Consider the following 22,279-nt stretch of genomic DNA (forward strand, 5'->3'; position numbering starts at 1 on the left):
GTTGTTGCATCATGGAATGTTCTCTTACTTGGTTCTATCCAAACACAGCAGTCTTCAGGTGCGTCTTGCAAAAATGAATAATCAGCAAGTGTTGTTGAATTAGTGAACTGGAATGCATTTTTGCCATGTTATTTGCTCTGGGCCCATGGTGTTTTTGATTGCTTCCCTGGTCGTGCCCTTCTAAATAGGGATAGCCATGTGTATTCTGTGTAAACTGACAACGTTTTTGGCCATAACTGTCACTTTTAAAAGACAAAAATGTGTGCACCGGGCCACGGAGTACAAGTATTTAAGTGTAAGAGACAAGCATGCGTTTTCCCTACCCAAAGTTGCAAGAGAATCCTGCTTGACTCTGTGAAACTTCTCTCCTGTTATTGGAGGGTGTATAAATGCTTGAGACCGAGGAAGCTCCTGTATGCATGGAAGAATTACAGAGAACCACTTACATCTGAACAATTCTAATGCTTGCCCCTGAGACACCTGCCTCCTATGCCTGCCTGGCCACCAAAGGTCCTCAGAGCAGAAGAGTCATTTGAGTGGAATAAGAAGGAATGTCCAGCTGCAGACCTTTTTGCATCCCACCTGGCCTTTTCAAATATAGATTGTCGATGGAGAAAATTACCGAAGAATAATAAGATTGCTCTGGGTTTTTCATCTTGACCTCGCTTTCTTTTAAGCATCAAGGGATATATGTGCACCCTTTGAACCTCAGTGTCCCAATTCCAATGAGCCAGTTCAGGAAAAGCCTCCTGGAGGAGCTTCAGAACAAAACCGTGAATATCGTCTCCTTCAGCTTTTTCCGCAATCCCAAGTAGGCGAAGATTTTTCCGTTGTTGTCTATTTTCAAAATCCTCCAGCTTTCAAAGGACGTTGGACATTCTGCTTTCATTAGAGGTGGATTGCGTTTCCGAATTTTCCACACTTGCCTCAAATTGTACTATGTGCTCTTCTAATACCGTAGTACATTCATTAATTTCCATGCAGGCCTTGCTCACTTTCCGAACTGCGCCCTGAAGTTTCCTGGTTGCCAAATGGGCCCTCTTATGTTCCTGGCGGGCCCCTGTCTGTATTTATTTCAAGGTAGCGTAAATCAATTCCATTGTAGGTTGTAGCGCCTGAGCCCCTGTAGCGCTGCTTGATCCACCTTGACTTTCTGAGGTTTCAGCTCGGGCTCCAGGTTCGTTCTCCAGTGCTCGCTCAAGCTGCGAGGAAGAATAGTCCCATTTGAGCTGGCTTGACTGGCTGCCATCTGACGTTAAACCCTTATCCTTATGCAATCCCCTTGTACTCTTCTTCTTGCTGCGAATAGGAATGCGTTTCTGGGTGTCGGGTTTCGTGACAGGGCTACCACTGACCTCTGTCGAGTTTTCATCTGCACTATCTTTGCAGCTGTTATAAGATAAATCTGATTCATCTATCAGTGAATAGAAGTTTTTGCCATCTGGAGTCACAACAGGGATGCCTTTATCCCGATCAAGCAAACCATAAGTTCCCTTTGCCACCGGTGTACATAAGGGATCCCTTGTAGCTAGCAAGATGCTATTATTTGCCCATTTTTGTGGCATACATTCCTCCGGTAGCCCCTCTTTATCACAGCCCTGTTGCGCATTTTCCGACCCCTTGCAGAGAATATTGGCTTAATCCGCCGCCAATTCATTTATCATTTATCTCTTCTGCTTCTGGACAAGTTTTAGCTGTGCTAACAGGAACTTTATCAGACAGTTTTTTCAGACACCTTGCCCAAAGTAGTCTTATTTTTAGCATTGTCCTGCATTTTCAAGTTTATGTTACTAATACTTTTACTTTTAGGTAAGTTCTTTCTGCTGACGGTGTTGAGTGCCCATTCCCAGCAAACATTACAGGCACAGTTGGCGCTTTAGATCCTGCACCTTTTTCTGTCTTCTGATCACCGGCTCCATTTGTCTCTGGTTTCTCTTTCGGCGATCCATCCTTGCCCAGGCCGACCTGTGGAGTGTCCAGACTAAGATTAAAGATTTTACACTCTGCAGCGCGTCAGTTCAGAGATGAAGTCTTGGCCCCTCCGGTCAAGCTCGAGTCTTTCCTAAGCAATTTTCCCTTCTGTGGCATTTTGGCAGCTATTATGTCAGCGCAGCACCCCCTCACGATGAATACAGCTGAGCCTTTGGAAACAATGTATCAGCGAATCCCTCTGCCGTCCTGAAGCCCCACGCGTCTGACCGCTGCAGCCACTGAAGGAAACGCTCTCAGAGCCCGTGTTGCCAGGATTGCAGCCTCCGTGAACAGCCTCATTAGCTTCCCGCCCAGGATTACAGACTTGAGCTAGGTGACCTTTACATCCATAGCCTGATTGTTACCACAATTCTAGGCAGCTATCCTGTTGCAGTGGTAGGGAAAGGCAGCTTCCCACAACGCGCACGCAGCTGCCATCTTGCCCCCTTCCCGGCAGTTTAGTGATCGTGATTAATCAAATTCAAAACATGGTACGTTTACTTTGTTCGCAAATGCTGGTTCCCTTATCTGTAACATTGCCAAATTATATTTAAAGTAACATACTTACCCTTAATGTATTAATTCAGATCTTTAGGGCACTGAATATTTTTTGCATTTATACTGCACATGGCTGCCCCAGGGTGAGGCTTCCCAGTTCTCACCTGCTACTACAGTTAAACTACATAACAAAACCAACCTTGACTGAGAAGAGCCATGTCTTCAACTGCTTCCTAAAACAAAAGTGGTTATGTACTTTTCTGAGGTAAATGGTCAGTTTATTCCAACTTAGGAGGTGGCCCCCATGGCAATATGCCTGATTAATAAACTGGCTTTAAGGGGACTGAACTCCGGGACCTTGGTATTTAGAGGGATGTTGGCAGTGTGGTAGTGACACAGTTGTAAATAGTTGCAAAATTGGGACCAGGTAAGTTGGTATCAGTCTTGCAACTCCTGGAAGGTCAGTATATCATCTCCTGCCTACACATCCCCCAGAACTGTGATGGCTTTACTTTCCCACCAGGTCTGCTGTGTAATGTAACCAACTGCCTTTCCTTAGTGGGGCCAGCCCTGTCAGTCTATGGTCCCAACCAAGGAGTCAGAGGGAAGATCTCCAACATAAGAAGACCACCCGGGCAATATCTGAGAGGGATTGAGGTATTGGCGTGCTGTACAGTATGTCCATGGCATTATCACGGTCCAACAAGGACGGTTCACCTCAGTACGTCGGATCGTCCGAGCCGTCACCAAGCCAGTTGTTAAAAAGAATCCACTTTGATGCCCAATAATAACAGTGGAGATCGACCAACCCTAGGCCTCCCTCGTATGAGGAATGTCAACCTTTAGCATAATCGATGGGGTGTGACCACCCGAACAGAGAAATGAGTGAATGATGGAAATGAGATTGTGAAACCTCTGTGGGAAATTTTGAAAGAGTATTGGAAGCCGGGTAAATTTAGTATCTTAAAAAGGGCTCTGCGACCTAAAGCGTGGAGTGGAAACTGCACCTAATCCTGGATGTCACCAGTGGTGCTAAGGATAAGTGTCTTGTGAGCTCTGGAAGTAGAGAAATATGAACCCACATTGGAATGTCAGATTGCCAGGAGTGGATATTTGTGTTACCTTAAACAGAACCAATAAGAATTTAAATCTGTTTATTCAGAGGCGAGAGACCGCCTCATACAGGTAGAGCAGAATTAGACACCAGCGCCCAAAGTTTGTGGATCGGTCAGGAAAAGCAGCACATCATCTGCGTATAGCACAATTCTTTCCTCTGGCCCATTGTCCCAGGACCACCCACAAAACTGTGCATCACAGTGATGGAGCCTTGCTAGGGGTTCGATTACTAAGACAAACAATAGGAGGGTGAGAGGGCAACTCAAGCGGGTGCCTCTATGGATAGGGGACCGGATAAAAAGGGGCCCATTGACATGGACCTGAGCAGAAGGTGGGATGGCAGTATATGACCCTAATAAGTTTACAAAGATGAGCCCCCAGCCTGGCATGTTTTAGGACACAATGCAGGAAGGACCAGTCAATAGTGTCAAATGTTTTCTCGAAGTCTATTAGGAGCAACATGGTGGAGGTGGGACGCACAAAAGAGAGCCACCTGGAGTCTGCTGATGCAATTCTGAATACTACGACCCGGCATGGAGCCACACTGATTGCTGTGGACCAGGTAGGTGAGGACATACTGCAAACTGCTGGTTAGAAGTTTGGCAAATATCTTAACTGCAGAATTAATTAAGGAAATGGGCCTATAAGTGGTGCACCGGTCTGGAGGGTGGCCTGGCTTAGGAACCACCACTATGGAGGCCATATCGAGCCCTTGTAAAAAGGCCCCCTAACAGCAGCCTCAGAATATAACACGAGCAGGATGAGTGGCAGTTTTGTTGTCAAGACACTTTTCTTAGCGCATTCTCTGTCCGTCCATAGCCTCGCCCAGACAGGTGTAATACTTTGCAGTGGCTGCCAACCTTATTTTTACTGGAAAAAGTTCTGCACACCTAGGTTTGGAGTATCATTCCCCCCTTGCTCACCAAGTTCTTCGCTCACCGAGTTCCAAGTGAAAAGCAATACTTCCTGCACCACTTCCTGAGATAAATGAAGAACAGAGTAGTACCCTATACTTAATCCCCCTATCCATGCATAGGCACAGTCAATACATAACTGCAGTGGCCTCACTTTGGTCAGTATAAATAGGCCTAACTATCAGGATTAGTGGAAAAATCGCGCTAATAATGGGCTGATACTCAGATGTGCAGTCCAAGCCCTCATTTAAATTTAAAAGAAGTCAGGAATGCCCCATCTGGACAAGATATCCCGGAGACAGGCTTGATGGGCCCCTCAGGATTGTGAGCGGGGTTTTTGGGAGCCATTTCCGGTGTACATTCACTGCAGACTCTCAATCAATCAATCAATCAATCAATCACTGCATTTCTAAAGTGCGCTACATACCCATGAGGGTCTCGAGGTGCTGGGGGGGGGGGGCGAGGGGGGCTGCTACTGATCGAAGAGCCAGGTTTTGAGAATTCGTCTGAAGGCCAGTAGGTTCTGAGTCTGTCGTAGGCTGGTAGGGCTTCGCCGCACAGACCACGCACCCAACCACCGAAGCAGCGTCTCGCACCACCACCCTCTGCAACCAGACACCGGTCAGCACCGAAGACACCACCCGCACGATGAACACCATCCACTCCGGATCCCCAACTGACCCCTGCCCGCACCACGTCTTCAACAAGGCCGACTCCATCATCGCACCCCAACTCCGGGACATCATCAACATCTCCTTCGCGAATACCACCTTCCCGGAGAACTGGAAACAAGCTGAGCTCAGCGACCTCCTGAAGAAACCCACCGCGGACCCCACGGACCTCAAGAACTTCCGCTCCATCTCGCTCCTCCCTTTTCCTGCCAAAGTCATCGAGAAGACCGTCAACAAACAACACGCCGCCTTCCTCGAGACAAACGGATCCCTCAACCCCTCCCAGTCCGGTTTCCGAGCTAACCACAGCACCGAGACCGCCCTCATCGCAGCCACCGATGACATCAGATCCCTGTTTGACAACGGGGAAACAGCTGCCCTCATCCTCCTGGATCTCTCAGCAGCATTCGACACAGTATGATACCGCACACTAATACAGCGCCTCAGCAACACCGGAATCCAAGGGAGGGCACTGGAGTGGATCGTCTCATTCCTCACCGGAAGAACCCAGAGAGTCCGCCTCCCTCCATTCCAATCCGCAGCCAATGAAGTCATCTGCGGCGTACCTCAAGGATCCTCGCTCAGCCCCACCCTCTTCAACGTCTACATGAGCCCCATCGCACCCCAACACAACCTCAACATCATCTCCTACGCTGACGACACCCAGCGGATCCTCTCTCTCACCAACGACCCCGCCACCGCCAGAGCCAGCCTCCAGGAAGGAATGAAAGACGTCGCAGAATGGATGAAGTCCAGCTGCCTGAAACTGAACTCAGACAAGATGGAAGTCCTCATCCTGGGATCATCCCCCTCCGCATGGGATGACTCCTGGTGGCCCCCTGACTTGGGCACCGCCCCCAAACAAGGGACCACGCACGTAACCTGGGTTTCATCCTGGACTCCTCCCTCACGATGACCAAACAAGTCAACGCCGTCTTGTCATCCTGCTTCAACACCCTGCGCATGCTCCGAAAGATCTTCTGATGGATCCCCACTGAAACCAGGAAGACGGTCACCCAGGCCCTTGTCACCAGCCAACTGGACTACGGGAACACCCTCTACACGGGAACCACAGCCAAACTACAGAAAAGACTCCAGCGCATACAGAACGCCTCCACACGACTCATCCTGGACATCCCCTGCCACAACCACATCTCAGCCCACCTGAGAGACCTGCACTGGCTAACCCGTCAACACGAGAATCATGTTCAGACTCCTCACCCACGCACACAAGGCTCTCCACGACTTGGGCCCCAAGTACCTCAACAACCGCCTCACATTCTACACACCCACCCGCCAGCTCCGCTCGGCCAGCCTCGCCCTCGCCACTGTCCCACGCATTCGCAGAGCCACCGCCGGAGGAAGATCCTTCTCCTACTTGGCGGCCAAGACATGGAATTCCCTCCCCATCCACCTACGACTGACCCAGGACCATCTCTCCTTCAGGAAACAACTCAAGACCTGGCTATTCGAGCAGTAGCGGATCCCTCCCCTCCCAGCGCCTTGAGACCCTAACGGGTGAGTAGCGCGCTTTACAAATACACCTGATTGAGAGTGTTCCAGGTCTTGGCGGCAAGGTAGGAGAAGGATCTGCCACCGGTGGTGGCTTTTCAGATACGAGGAACTATGGAGAGGGCGAGGTTGGCTGAGCGGAAGGCTTCGGGTGGGGGTGTGGAAGCTGAGTCGGTTGTTGAGGTATGTAGGTCCGGTGTTGTGTAGTGCTTTGTGTGTGTGGATGAGGAGTTTGAAGGTTATCCTCTTGTTGACGGGGAGCCAGTGCAGGCCTCCCAGGTGGGGTGAGATATGGCTGAGTCGGGGAACCTCGAGGATTAGTCGTGCTGAGGCGTTCTGGATTCGTTGTAGTCGTCTCAGGAACTTGGTTGTTGTTCCTGAGTAGAGGGCATTCCCGTAGTCGAGTCTGCTGGTGATGAGGGCCTGGATGACGGTTTTTCTTGTGTCGGGGGGATCCATTTGAAGATCCTGCGGAGCATTCAGAGGGTGTTGGAGCAGTACGCGGAGACGGCGTTGACTTGCTTGAGAGGGTGGAGTCGAGGATGACCCCCAGGTTGCGTGCGTGGTCTGTGGGTTCAGGGGCTGTGCCTAGTTATGTGGGCCACCAAGAGCCATCCCAGGCTGATGGGGTGGGTCCGAGAATGAGGACCTCCATCTTTTCTGAATTCAGCTTAAGTCTGCTGTCCTTCATCCAGTCGGCTATGGCCTTCATTCTTCTGTGGAGGTTGGCTTTGGCGGTGTGGTGGTCTTCGTGAGGGATATGATCAGCTGGGTGTCGTTGGCTAGGAGATGATGTTGAGGTTATGTTGTCGTGCGACGTGGGCGAGCGGTGCCATGTAGATATTGAGCAGCGTCGGGCTGAGGGAGGATCCCTGTGGGACGCCGCAGATTATCTCTGCGGTTTTTGAGCGGAAGGGTGGGAGGCGGACGCTCTGGGTTCTGCCGGAGAGGAAAGATGTGGTTCAGGCCAAGGCCTTCTCTTGAATTCCGGCGTTATGGAGGCGTGCTGATAGGGTTCGGTGGCAGACTATGTCAAAGCTGCTGATAGATCCACAAGGATGAGGGCGGCTGTTTCTCCTTTGTCCATCAGGATTCTGATGTCGTCAGTGGTGGTGATGAGGGCGGTCTCTGTGCTGTGGTTGCTGCAAAAACCGGATTGGGAAGGGTCCAGGATGTTGTTGTCTTCGAGGTAGCGGGTTAGCTGTTTGTTGACAATCTTCTCTGTCACTTTTGCCGGGAACGGGAGCAGGGAGATGGGCCGGAAGTTCTTGAGGTCTTTGGGGTCCGCCTTGGACTTTTTCAGAAGGGCGTTGATCTCGGCGTGCTTCCAGCTTTCCGGGAAGGTTGCTGTCTCGAAGGAACTGTTGATTGTTTTCCGGAGGTGGGGTGCGATGGTTGTGCTGGCTTTCTTGAAGACGTGGTGAGGGTAGGGGTCGGATAGAGATCCGGAGTGGATGGAGTTCATGGATTTGATGGTGTATTCGTCACTGACTTGGGACCAGGCAGTCAGGCGGCTGGTGTGGGTGGTGATCGCAGGGGTGGTGGACTTGGTGGTGGGTACGGGGGTGTCAGAGTTGAAGCTGTTGTGGATGTTGGCGATCTTGCGGTGAAAGAAGGTGGCCAGGGATTCGCACAGGTCTTGTGATGGTAGGATGTCGTTGGTGTTGGAGCTGGGGTTGGAGAGTTCTTTCACGATGCTGAAGAGCTCTTTGGTGTTGTGTGCCTTGTTGTCTAACCGGTCCTTGAAGGCGGTCCTGATGAGTTGGTGGTGTCTGTGGGTGGCGCTTTTGTGGGCTGTGGGGCTGTCTAGTGTTCGGTCGTGGAGCAATTTCTTCTCCAGCTTCCGACAGGTGCGCTTGGAGATCCGGAGGTGTTCGGTGAACCAGGCGGCTTTCTTGTTGGTGTGGTTGGGTGTGGAGGTCTTGAGAGGGGTGAGGGTATTGGCGCAGTCATTGATCCATTGTTTGAGGTTGGTCGCAGCGGTGTCTGGGTCAGTGGGGTCGGCGGGTGGTCTCAGGGCGAGGGTGGTAGTCAGTTGGTCCTTGGTGACCTTGCCCCAGCAGCGGCGTGGTAGCTGTTGGGTGCGGTGGGTTTCCTGAAGGTGAAGTGGACGCACCTGTGGTCGGTCCAGTGGGGTGCGGTGGTGTGGTTGAAGGAGACGGGGGGCTTGTGGAGAAGATGCGGTCCAGGGTGTGTCCAGCGGTGTGGGTGTGTGTCATTATGAGCTGTTTGAGTCCGAGGTTGGCGAGGTTGTCGATCAGGGCAGTGGAGTTGGCGTCGTTGTTGTTCTCGAGGTGGAAGTTCAGGTCCCCGATGAGGATGTAGTCCATGGAGGTCGGTGTGGATCTGGAAGTGCATGTGCTCGGCGGTGGTGAGGGTGTCGTCGGTGTTGGTCGAGACTCTGAGGGTGTTCTTGTGGATGATGGCTATTCCCCCTCCAACTCCGCTGGTGCGGTCTCTGCGGGAGATCTTGTAGTCCTGTGGGATGGCTATGGCGATGTCTGGTGCTGAGGTGGCTGAGGTGGCGTTCAGCCAGGTCTCCGTCAGGAAGGCGACGTCGGGAGCGGTGGAGTCTAGGAGGTCCCAGAGTTCGATGGCGTACTTGCGAGCGGAGCGGGTGTTGAGGAGGATGCAGCGGAGGTGGTTGGGTTCTCTGGCTGGTGGTTTGGAGGGCTGGATGCTGGTGTATCTGCAGTTCAGGCAGGCGAAAGGCCCTTGGGTGCGCTTCGGGGTGGCCCGGTAGCAGGGGTGGTCTCGTCCACTGTTGAGTGCGTGCTGGAGTCGTAGTGCAGTCTGGCGTTGCGGGGTGCGTGGGGTCCTGGTGCTGGGCGCAGTCCAGGTGCGGACGGGCGCAGACGGGCTTGCCTTCCGCACGGTGACCTCCATAAGAGGCAAAGTGGGAGGGAGGGGCAGCTGGGAGGCGGGAGCGGGGCGGCCAATGGGCGAGGGGATGGACACAGAAGACAAAAGGGGGCGGGCCACAGGGGAGCAACGCGGGAAGCAGGGGGCGGGGGGGCACAGAGGGCAGTGGCGCAAAAGGAGCGCCTAGGCTGGGAGACAAAATGTAAAATCCAAAGACAAGTTACAAAAGGCAAGTTACAAAAGACAAGTATGGGAGGAAGAAAAAGATTAGCAGTTCAAACAGTCACCAGGGGCAGCGAACCCTCCGTGGCAGCTGGAGGGAGACACGCGCACCCAGGAGGAGCCGTGCGGCGTGGGGAGCGACCTGAGGTCAGGTAACACAGCTGCATGGCAACCTCCATAAGAGGCCAAGTGGGAGAGAGGGGCAGCTGGGAGGCGGGCGCGGGGCGGCCAATGGGCGAGAGGACGGACACAGAAGGCAAAAGGGTGTGGGGCCACAGGGGAGCAGCGGCGGGAAGCGGGGGCGGGGGGCCACAGAGGGCAGTGGTGCAAAAGGAGCGCCTAAGCTGGGAGACAAAATGTAAAATCTAAAGACAAGTTACAAAAGGCAAGTTAGAAAAGATAAGTATGGGAAGAAGAAAAAGATTAAACAGTCACCAGGTGCGGCGAACCCTCGGCGGCAGGTGGAGGGAGACACGGGCACCCAGGAGGAGCTGTGCGGCGTGGGGAGCGACCCGAGGTCAGGTCACTCTGGGCCATTTGCTTAAGCTCCATCTCTATCGTGCAGTTCATAAACTGCAATCTGTATCCTCACCTTTGGTTGTTTTGTTCTCCTTAGTTGCTTACCCATGGAGACACTCTGGCCTTCCTCCTCATGATACCTCCAGCTTAATCCTTTATTTGCTTGGTCCATTCTTCTTGTAATTTTATGAGTTAGCATAACCCCATAGAACAGATGAAGCTGTTGTATCATGGAATGTTCTCTTACTTGGTTCTATCCAAACACAGCAATCTTCAGGTGCTACTTGCAAAAATGAATAATCAGCAAGTGTTGTTGAATTAGTGCACTGGAATGCATTTTTGCCATGTTATTTGCTCTGGGCCCATGGTGTTTTTGATTGCTGCCCTGGTCGTGCCCTTCTAAATAGGGCTTAGCCATGTGTATTCTGTGTAAACTGACAACCTTTTTGCCATAACTGTCACTCTTACAAGACAACAATTTGTGCACCGTGCCACGGAGTACAAGTATTTAAGTGTAAGAGACAAGCATGCATTTTCCCTACCCAAAGTTACAAGAGAATCCTGCTTGCCTCTGTAAAACTTATCTCCTGTTATTGGAGGGTGTATAAATGCTTGAGACCGAGGAAGCTCCTGTCTGCATGGAAGAATTCCAGAGAACCACTTACATCTGAACAATTCTAATGCTTGCCCCTGAGACACCTGCCTCCTATGTTTGCCTGGCCGCCAAAGTTCCTCAGAGCAGAATAGTCATTTGAGTGCCTGGAATAACTCTAGTCTGCCAGTTTGAACTGGAAATGTCTCTGTGGACCTTAAAGGAGAGTTGTGGTAAGCATCCTGCCACTTGGAAACCAAGAATTCACGTCTGAGGAACCAGTCCTAAAGATATGAGGTATTTTCTTCAAAGTACCAGTGATAGACAACAAGCCAACAAGATTTTTTGGGACTTAAAAAATGTTTCATCTCTGGAGGCCTTTTACAAGGCACCAAGACTCACTCCAAAAAAGTCACAATCTTTGTGTTTCCATCTTTTTTTCCGGTGAAAGCTTTGTAGCGTGAAGGTGAAGGCTACAGCAAAGCCCCTTGTCCAGTGTATTCAATGTTGGGAGAACGTATCAAACTACAGTTTCCAGGTTTGCTCCACTGAACTTTTTTGACCTTCAGATGGACCCCACGAGTTCTCTTGGGAAGGAATGCATCACAGAAACCTGATTACCTTTTTTGGGCCGTGGTGCACAGTCGTACCTCACACCAAGACCGTGGGCACCCCCACCATATTCTGACATTTGATTTCAACACCAGAAAAATAATGTTAATTTAATATATTTCTATTAATCAAAGTATTAATTCAAAATTAATTTAATAGTGTTGTGGCATTTTTTTTATTTTGTGCTACATTTAAAGTTAATATTTAACATTTATTTACATTCATATTTAATATAAAATAATTTTTATATTTGTTTTCGAGTTAAATACTTTTTTTATTTTTCCCTGCACTTTACCACACAGAGAACTCTGCCCCAACTATAGTCTCCCTGCTGAGTTTGTGAATAGAGAAAAGTAGTAAACTTACCTATGTGAATCAAGCTGAAGGAGTGATGCTGGGGTAGAGGAACCGTACAGTAATGCAACATCTCTTGTTTCCCCAACACCTGCTCATCACCTTCCTTCTCATCAAATGCATTTTGGAGGACCATGCAGTACAGGAGGCTTTAAATGTAAGACATGGGCTAGAGGGTCGTGTTAGCTGAAATTTGGTGTAATCTTGCAACTGACCCTGTGCTCGTTAGCAGAGCTGATGTGATCCAAGCCATATATGCTTGTACAGTTTCTGACTTGGAATCCATTTCCTTTTCTGCCTATGTCCCTCCTTGTAACTTTGGTAATTGCCATGACCATTACCCTCCTGTTTGAACCAAGTCTCTTGAGAGTTGTTCTCTCCCTTTAGCTTGGATCCACTCTGCTCCATACCTTTTTTAACTCCATTAGTTAACCATTTTCCAGGCAACACTGCAAGTGTTTCTGGATCCATCTCGGTCAGTTCTCACAGGCGTTGCCTAATTGGGCTAGAACACTCCTTTTTGAGTCTCTCAATCACTAGTAACTGGTTTAGAGAATGACAATCCTTTGCCTCTATCCCTGTCACCCACTCATTCCAATCATGCGGCACAGCATGAATCCAGGTCTCAAATGCTACACCATCTGCTCTCGTGTTTCCTTGCTGTCCTTAAACCTTTGTAGGTTGTTGTTAGATCTGGGGGTCTCTAATTGGCAATGGTATTCACCTTTGTCCAAATAGGGACCCTTACTTCTAAGTCAGGATAAGGGGATTACACTCCTTAATAACCCCTGCTCACCCCCTTGGTTGCTTGGAACGAGCAGACAGGCTTATCTCAGAGGCAGTTTGTTAAGCATTTGTGAATATACACAGTAATACAGTGATAACACTACAGATGGACACAACACAGGTTTTATAAAAATAAGTATTCTTTATAAAGACTTAACATAAGACCACAAACAACAAAAATCCACCATACTACACTTAAGATTACTTAAAAGATTATTAAAGTCTCTTAGTTCAAGTTGATGGTAGATGCGACAAAGTTCTCACCAAAGTACCTAGATGTGTAACGCAAAGTAAACAAAAAGACTCGCAGAAGGGGAGATGCGTCGGTTCCCTGACCCGGGGGAATGGTTGCGTCCTTCCTCAATGCTTGCGCAGAGTATGGGACTCGTCGTGAGCCTTACCGGTGCGGAGGTGATGCGTAGATTCTCGGCCTGCGGGCCCGTTGCGGTGCGCAAGATGGAGCGTTGATGCGATGCGATGATCCGGTTGCCATGCGAGAAGATGGCGCCCTTGATGCGGTGATGCGTTGACGCCCTGGCAGCCTTGCGACAACTCTGTACGCGACAGGCTTCTCCGGTGAGGAATGGCGACTTTCTCAATGGCGTCACGCTTCTCCGGTGATGCGACAGCAGGCAGCTTCAATGAACACACGCTTCCAGGGAAATGGGGCGAAGGCTCCCTTCTCCGGTGTTGCGATGATTTCAGCTGCAGCAGCGATACGCTTCTTCTCGATGCATCGCGCTTCCAGCTCCCAGCGGCACGCAAGTGACTGGAGTCAGAATTCCCAGCAAGGAAATTCAGGAGGGAGCTGGAGGTGAAGTCTTTTGTCCCTGAGACTTAAGCAGGAGGCAAGCAGAGTTCAAGCCCTTGGAGAATATTCTGTAAATGAAAGTCCTTTACAAAGTTCCTTCTCCTTTCCCTTGGCAATGAAGTAACCACTGCAGGCCAACCCAGCAAACAGCACACTGGCAGAGGGGCAGTCCAACTCCCGCAGCTTCCTTGGTTCTTCTCCTAGGCAGAAAGGTTTATTGTTCCAGAAGTGATCTAATTTCTTGGGAGCAGGGTCCCAATGCTTATATCTCAAACTCCTTTGATCTCTGAAGGCAGAGAGGCCTCTGCCTAGTTCAAACCAGTTCCTGAGCACTTTGTTGACATGACTCTCTTCTTCCTTTCACTGTGCAGGGCAGAGACATCAGCCGCCCCACAGGAGGTGGAGCCAGCACAGGGGAGGGAAGATACAGCTCTGGAGCACTCTGTTGACATGATTCCTCCTCCATTCACAGTGCAGAGCAGAGATATCAGACAAGCCACAGGGGGTGGAGCCAGCATTGAAGAGGGAAGGCCCAGCCCTTTTCAGGTCCCAGGTGCAACTCCTCCCTCCCATCTAGATGCAGATCTCTCTCTTCACCACTGGGCAGCCCCCGCCTGTCTCCTGGAATTTCCTAGCCCTGTCACACACAAACCCAGACAAGGAAAACACAACTCAGCAGAGGCGGGCTCAAATGGTTAGGTAAGCAAATACCTGCTTTCTAAAAGTGGTATTTGCAAAGACAGAATATGAAAATAAACTTTACTAAAAGATGTACTTTATTATTCTGAGTTCAGGCATACGAAATTCGAATTTCTACCATGTATCCTGAGTCAGTTAGGATTATAAGAATGTAATAATCTAACTGCCCATTCTAACCTATGAGAACAGGTAGCCTTCAATAGTGAAAAACGAAAATGGCTGTAATTCACTATTAGACCATGCTACACACATCAGAGCATGTCCTACCTTACACTTACAATGCACCCTGCCCTTGGGCCTAACATAGGGGTGTCTAATATGAAGCAAAGGAAAGGTTTAGGGTCCTGGCAAGTGGGTGCACTTGGCCAAGTCGACATGGCAGTGCTAGACTGCACACAGGCCTTGCAATGGCAGGCCTGAGACACACTTTACAAGCTGCTTCTGTGGGTGGCACAACCAGTGCTGCAAGCCCACTAGCAGCATTTGATTTACAAGCCCTGGGCACACATGGAGCACTGTACTAGGGGCTGACAGTGAATCAAATAACCCAATCATGGAATAACCAATCAGTACATTAATTTAACATAGGGAGCACTTGCACTGTGGCACTGATTAGCAGTGGTGCAGTGCCCAAAGCATAAATCCAGAAAAAATATATCAAAAGAGAGAAGGCAATCCGTAAAAAATGGAAGGGAGACTCACACCAATGATGTCAGGTCTAACAGTTGTAAACTGTTTAATTAGAGCTTCATTCACCTGCTCGTAATCATTTTTCTCAGCCATTGGCATTCTTCCAATGAATCGTGTGTCTTCGATGGGCAAGCAACTTATTATAGTAGCTTCCATAGTCACATGTTCCAAAGCCTGAGCTCTACAAGGTAAACAACCTTTACGACACGGTCAAAACAACGCAGTGCCATTACAACGCAGCTTTTAAAACGCAAGCCGTTACCACGACTTGCACTGGAGGGCGCTCTAGACTAAGGAATAGTAGATTTACTATTCCAACACCTTCTGTACTGTACGTAGGCTGGAGTTGGAATAGTAAATTATACTATTCCTTAGTCCAGCACCCTACAGCGCAAGTCGTGGTAACGACTTTCGTTGTGATGTACCGCAATCATTTTGATTACATCCCTCTACAAGGACTCTCAAAACTCAGGAACCATTCCAAACTATTTTGTTCTTCCACATACATGCTCACAAGCTATGTTGGAAACTTGGCTTGAACTCCAGTTAGGGGTGGAATTGCTTTTTAAAGTTGTAGAATTCTCTGCTGACATCCTGAGCATCTCTTTCTCTAAAGTCATCATCTTTCTTTTTCAATTTCTCTCTCCATATCCTCATGCTTCCCATTTCTTTCCTTTTGGGCCCATTCTTCTTGTCTCTCCCTCCTCTTTTCCTCTTGTACCTGAAGTACTAATCTCATTAAGGCTTTAAGGTGTGCAATTTGGGCTATTGAGCCTCAGCTGTGGGAGCTAGAGTCATTTGCCTCTGATGTCACATGGCCTGTTTACTATGGCTCTGCAAACCAGGCCATACACAACCCCTCCAGCACTTGTCTTTTAATGGTAGTGATGGAGAGCAATCACAGGTTTCTCAGGGAGGGAGCCCTTCCAATATTTGCAATGTTTGCCTTGGTTAAAAGAAAGTACGTTACACACTACAGGTCATTGACTACAGTCTTTTGAGAATGGAAGAATGGTACTGATTTGTGTAATTTGCAAAGACATATTGCAGTAATTAAAATACCTACCTCCTGGAATATTATTCATAATAGCAATTAATTTCCCCTAAATCCGGCAGTTGGTCACAGATGTCTGTAGACATATTTTGAGGAGAGATAGAGGGCAATAATTGATTTAATAACGTCATGAAATAGTGAACATTGAAGGCCAAAACATTTTGAAGCATGCAAACTGTGGCTCATATTTATCAATATTTCATGCAATGCAACAAGTCACCTTGCAGAGTGAAAGGGAGAGGGCGGGAATGCACATTATTTAACATTAATGCTCTATGCCTGTTCTGGTGCACAAACTGCTGCCTAGCACTAACCCTTACACCGTGGTGTCTGCATTGTAAACAGGATTGTTTTTGTGCAGGAAAGTGCACCTTCCCGCACAAAAACAATCCTCTGAGGCATTTTCCTCTTTACAAATGTGCTGCAGAATGCATATAAAGCATAAACAACAAGGAGAAATCAAGATATTTCTCCTCGTTTCGCCTGTCGTGGTGAGGCATAAAATTTGGATGCATTCCCAGTTCTACCGGTGTTGGTAAATGTGTCACAATGCATGGATGGATGCATGGGAACACCAACGTTCCACCCATTGCACGCTTCCCTGCTGCAGAGTAATGCAATGCAGTGCATGGCTTGATAAATCTCATTTAGGATTTGAGTCACCCTTGCATGGTGCAAGTGCGATGCAATAACTTCATAAATGTGGGCCATGATCTATAATCTAGTCATGATTACAACAATAGTTATAAAACACAGTAGTCTAACAATTATATTTTTCCTGTCTTTGTCCACAAATCTCAATTACAGATAACTATAAACATGTCTTAGCAGTTTCCGTTTTTTGTTTATATATTTATATTTTTAACACCAGATCAAAAATGAATCAGAAACATGCACGTTTGAAAAATATACCTGAATAGTTTGTTCAGGAAAATTTGGAGCTGTTCCTAATGATGAAAGTCCACTGAACGCATCAATTAGGCCATTGGAGTCCAGCTTATCAGAGGCATAAAACCTCAAACCACCTGCAAAATAGCAAGTGCTGTTTATTAGTGCTTCAGATCATTAGACTGCAAAATGTACCGCTTTTCCGGGAACGCTCATGGGGGGGAGGCAAAACACAGGAATGACAACAAAATAAGTATCTGTGTACAAATGATTAGTGTACAAATAATTATTATCAAGACCTATTCTGATGAGAAAGTGCGGTCTTCTGTGAGGGTGCTGAGATTTTATCGCAATGATGGCTCTCATGCTATGGTTTTTCTACAGACCACTTTAATCTTATTAGATTTCTGGTAAAATCTCATTTGATCACTCTCCTGTTGCTTTAGATTCTGTTGACAGTAATTTGGTCATTCAATCAAAGTGTTAGAGGGCCTGGCCAGTAATATTTGACTGAATATTGATTTAGTTGCTTACAGCGCAGTACTGGATGGTGTATCATCTCCCCCTTAACATAGTTCTAACTTTTTAGGTCGAGCCTAGCAGTGCACATGCCCTGCTCTCTGGGGCATGGTGTATCCAGAATATGTGCTTCAAACACCACCCATATCTTCCATTGGCTCCTGTAAGTGCCCTTCCTAAATGCCTGACTTTGTTTATTGGATATGCTTAATTAGTCCTGCCTTATGGTGTTTCGGACCCTCCCAGGTGACTTCCCCTGTTACGTGCGGTCTTTCTCTTTTTTTAAGCACGTTCCTTCCTGCGCACTCCTTTTTCTTGCTTTTTTTCAGCTTGTGTATCAGCAATGCATCCGCTTCATGGGTGCCGCACTTCATGGTTTGGACAGCTAAATGGCACAAAGGGTTTTATATTTTCTAACCAGTAGCATGTGCCATTTGCTTTTCCTTGGCTCGTGTATCAGCACGGCGCTCGCTTTACGGATGCCGCACTTCATGTTTTGGACTGGAGCACGGTGCTAAGGTATTTATATTTTCTAATCAGTAGCTTGTGTCAAAAAACATATCTTTTGTTTTAGCAGCACAGCACTAACAATGTTTTTTTATTTTAGCGCTGTTTGCTGAAGCGCCACGCTTTACGCAAATCTATGCTTAGCTGACAGCATTATGTTTGCTATGCATGTGCGTTGTTTGTTCCTCTGGGCAGCAGTGTTGTATTATCCTTATGTTTAGGATTTAATAAAGCGAATGGCTACCCAAGGGCTTCCCTGGGCCGATGAGTACTGAACTGGATAACTGTGCATGGTAAACAGGTTAATGGAGGAACATCCAGATTTTTTTCTAAAATTGAGTTTGTCTTCCAATAATCTTATAGTGAGTGGGAGACCATTCCATAACTTTGGTACCAAGTGTGCCAATGATCTCTTGCCACATCTCGCTCTTCTGATTCTAGTAGTTAAAAGAAGATGTTGTTGAGATGACCTTAGGAGTCTGGCTGGGGTATAAAATGAGACTAGACCTTTAAGCTTAACTTGACCTTTATTCTTTATGCCTTATGTGCAATGCAAAGAGATTTTAAACCTAATCCTTGCTTCAATCGCAGCCAGGGGAGCTGTTTCAAAGACTCTCTTACTGTGACATGACTGGGGAACTTCAGAAGAAGCCTTGCTGCCATATTTTGCATCACCTTAAGTCTTTATATTAAATATTTTGTTGAGCCAACATAGAGAGAATTACCGTAATCCAAATGAGAGACTATGAGGGCTTGAATCACTGTTTTTCTTAGATGCTCTGGGACCAGTGCTAATATCGTCCCGATCATTCTAAGAAGACTGTAGCAGATGCCAGCCAGGTTTTTGCTTGTTGATTCATCATGAGGGCTCTATCCAGCCACATTCCCAAATTGTTTATAGGGGATTTGGGATCTGGGGGCTTGGCCAGATATTCAATGGTCTGGGTATGACCATGTTCCCTAGAATCATTAGTTCTGTTTTATCGCCATTCAGTTTCAAACAGCAGCTCGTCATCCAAATGGCCACTCTTTCCAGGCAAGGTACCAGTTGTTGATGTTCAAGATTTGGCCCATTTGCCAGAGAAACCACCAACTGAGTATAATCTGCATAGGAGACAGCCGAGATACCCAACTTCTGTACAATTGTGTCCAGCCGTCGAACGTAAACATTGTAAACACTCGGGCTGAGTGACGATCCCTGAGGCACTTCACATATGAATGGCATACTATCAAAGAAGCAAGCATTTTCCATGACTTGGCAGGATCTGTCTTCTAAATAGGAGGTCATTATCCTCCAAAAAGTGGAATAAGGCCCACTTGACATGTTTCCCCAGACGTTTTCCTTCAAAAGATAGTAACGATATAGGTCTGAGGTAGCCAGGTAATGCTGGATCTAGATTGTTTTTTTTTAGTAACAGCCCAATTACAGCATGCTTCAATTTTTTTGGAACAAGTCAAGAGTCCAGTGAATGATTAAGTAACTAAGTTGCTGAGGGGAGAATGACATATATCCCGTTGGATAGAATATGTGGGGGCACAGGGTCTAGTGCAGATCCTGATTTGGTTACACTCATCAAGCTACATGTATCTTCTTTGTTCAGCATAGGGAACTGAGCTAACACTGGAATTGAAGGCAATTCCCTAGAGACATCTTTATCTCAAGAGACTGGCTCTTACTTGCCCTGAAGCAGATTGTGGATATCTACCACTTTCATTGTGAAAAAAGAATGCTATCTCATTACATCGTTCTTTTAAAGATTGTGAGCGAGTTTACTTTCCTGAGTGGTAGTTAGTGCTTTGATGACCTTGAATAATTCCTTGGGGGAATTTGAGGCCTGCATAGCTTTTTCCTTGTAAAATGTAGCCTGAGCTTTCTTCATTTCATTGTGGTAGATCCTGATTGAGGCTTTATATTTTGTTTTTAGAAGTGGCTCATATTCTTTCCTTCAGATCCTCTCAAGTTTCTTACATTCTTTTCTTAAAGAGATGTGATGATTATTAAACCAGGGGGCTTCATTTGTGTGTGTTTTAGTGTTAGTGCCTTTTTTGTGTTACTTATATCCAATGAATGTACAACCCAATCCTCCCATTTTTCGTAAGCCTCCTCTAAATTGCCCTTTAGATTAGGAGTTGGGGCATCCAGAACTTGTGTCCAAGCTTCGGGATCAAGCTTCGACGAGCTCCTTGTTGGAATAGGCTAGACCTTAGCACTGTTCTGCATGCCTGGTTTGGGTAGCCTAAAAGGGATGAGGCAGTGATATGACCATGGGAAAGGAATCACACTGGATGCCACAATCTGAGGGTCATTGGACAATATAAGATCTAGTTTGTGCCCTTTCTCATGTGTAGGTTGTGGATAAGTGTTGGATTAATTGCAGTGTTTCAAGGTTGTGCTGAAATCTTCTGATGGTGGTAGCGTCATGTGCATCAAAGTGTAAGTTGAAATCCCCTAAAATAGTTGAATTGGTTTTCCTCACTGCTAGACTCACTAGTGCGTCCGGTAATGCCTCTATTTATTTGAAGCTTGCACCCAGCGGTCTATAAATAAGTGCGCCTGAAATCGTGCCGGTGGAAGAGAGTGTAATGTGAAATTGAAAACGTTCACACTTTGGGAGTGGGAAGGAGGATGTGATGCACCTAAACTCGCCTTTTATTAAAATGGCCATCCCACCCCCTATTTCTCTTACACACTTTAATCGGTGTATTTGAAAACCTGTGGGAAGGGCCATTAAAATGTCAGGACCTGAGCTGTCATTAAGCCACGTTTCCCTGATGAACAGCTCGTCCAGATGGTCTTCTTCTAGCAATGTCCTGATATCGGTGGCATGTCATGAAACTGAATATGCCTCCTTAGAATGCATGCCTTTTTTCTGCATGCAATTACAACGCTGTCATTATAACGACCGCGTTGTAACAGCACATACCATTACACCGCAAGTCGTAACAACGACTTACTCTAGGGGGGAGCTGGATGTTAGAAGAGCATTATTTACTATTACAACTCCAGTCTGTGCAACAGTAGGAAAGTATTGGATTTTAAATCCAACACCTTCTGCCCCCTCCGCAAGTAATTGTTATGACTAGTGGGGTAATAGTATGCGTTATTACATACGGAGAGAAGGGTTCGTTGTAAGCGCTGTTTACCCTTGAAACTGAGTGACTATCAATCAAACCCATCTTCCAAAATACTTCCATGTGATGTGGGGATATTATAAATGGTACCTGGCTCTTTAGTTCGTAACTACACTGAGCACATACTCCTCTTTGTGCAGGTTATCAGCCCTAAGCAAGGGGGGCACCGGGACTCTGGTGGAGGATGATTGCCAGCAGCTGATTTTTGGGGTATTTATACAGACCTGGGACAATTTGTGCTGTGTTCCTGGGCCATGGTCATGTTCGAGCACGGATTGGCGCATACGGGCTTGCCTTTGGCGCACCTCTGGCATGCCTTTGACGCCTAAGCAGTGCACCTGCTGTGCACGTCCGCTGCAAGCCCACACCGCAGCCGTCATTTAACGATCTGGGTCTTAGCTACTAGCGCACCAACCTTCTGTTCGCTCTTGTGCAAGCAAAACTGCATCTATATGGTTGCTTAGGTGAAGAGAACAGTAAACAAATTATAAGCAACAATCCCCCAGTCCGGACAGCGTTTCCCTTGTGACAGCATTAAAATTCACAGCAATTCAAAACATTTCATCGGACAGTACTTAAAATAGTTAAAATACCCGAATGAAGAAAAGCTTCTGTGTGCAGCGCTTCTTTCAATTCACTTAATCTCCCCGCCCAACTGTCACTGCTTGTTGTTTTTTTGTTGGGGCACAGACATCTTGCCAGACGCACACAATTGGCAAAAGAGAGGAGAAACCCAGTTGCAGCTGGCAATGGCTGCCTTGAGAGGCACAGGGTTTCCTTCGTCTTCTCTGGGTGTTTTACTGTCTTTCCTTTTGATCTGTGATAAGGCTGTGAGTGAATAGTTTATTGCCCTGTATTTGCCTGTTCTTTCCCCAACCTGTTTTACTTGAGTATGCCCCAGACATGCAAAACAACAGCGTCTGGAAAGGGCAAGGTTATTTTGGTGGGCCCTTTGAATTTCAGATAAACAACCCAAATAACAAATATCGGCGAAGCAGGACACCCTAAAGCCAACCCGATACATCGGATTTTCATTTTTTTAAACCCACAGACACAGATCTAAAGCACAGCTCCTACATATTCTTTTATCACCAAAAGTGCAAAGCAGTTCCATGCCGCACAATTCAAGTCCACGCCACATAATTCAGTGCCAAACCACATACATCAACTCAACAAAACAACTAAACTACACACCACATAAATCCAATCCACACCATAAAATTCTGTACCATGCTACACAATTCAACAGCACACAACATAATTAACCTCCACTACATACTACTCCACAACACAAAATTCAATATAATTACACTCCATAACACACAACCCCCTCCACATAATTCCAGTACA

At 47.4% G+C, this 22,279-nt stretch overlaps 1 protein-coding gene across 1 annotated transcript in view; it reads right to left on the bottom strand.

Annotated features, from left to right (window-relative positions):
* Nucleotides 1-22,279, bottom strand: part of LOC147663748 (calcium-activated chloride channel regulator 1-like) — a 642,892-nt gene that overhangs the window by 245,828 nt on the left and 374,785 nt on the right. Inside the window, exon 9 of the mRNA XM_086950229.1 lies at nt 16,796-16,908. Within this exon, the coding sequence (XP_086806355.1) occupies nt 16,796-16,908 (113 nt within the window). The remainder of the gene's footprint in view (nt 1-16,795; nt 16,909-22,279) is intronic.

This window comes from Lissotriton vulgaris, unplaced genomic scaffold (genome assembly GCF_964263255.1).
Source record: "Lissotriton vulgaris unplaced genomic scaffold, aLisVul1.2 SCAFFOLD_1064, whole genome shotgun sequence".
In the NCBI taxonomy this organism is placed as follows: domain Eukaryota; kingdom Metazoa; phylum Chordata; class Amphibia; order Caudata; family Salamandridae; genus Lissotriton; species Lissotriton vulgaris.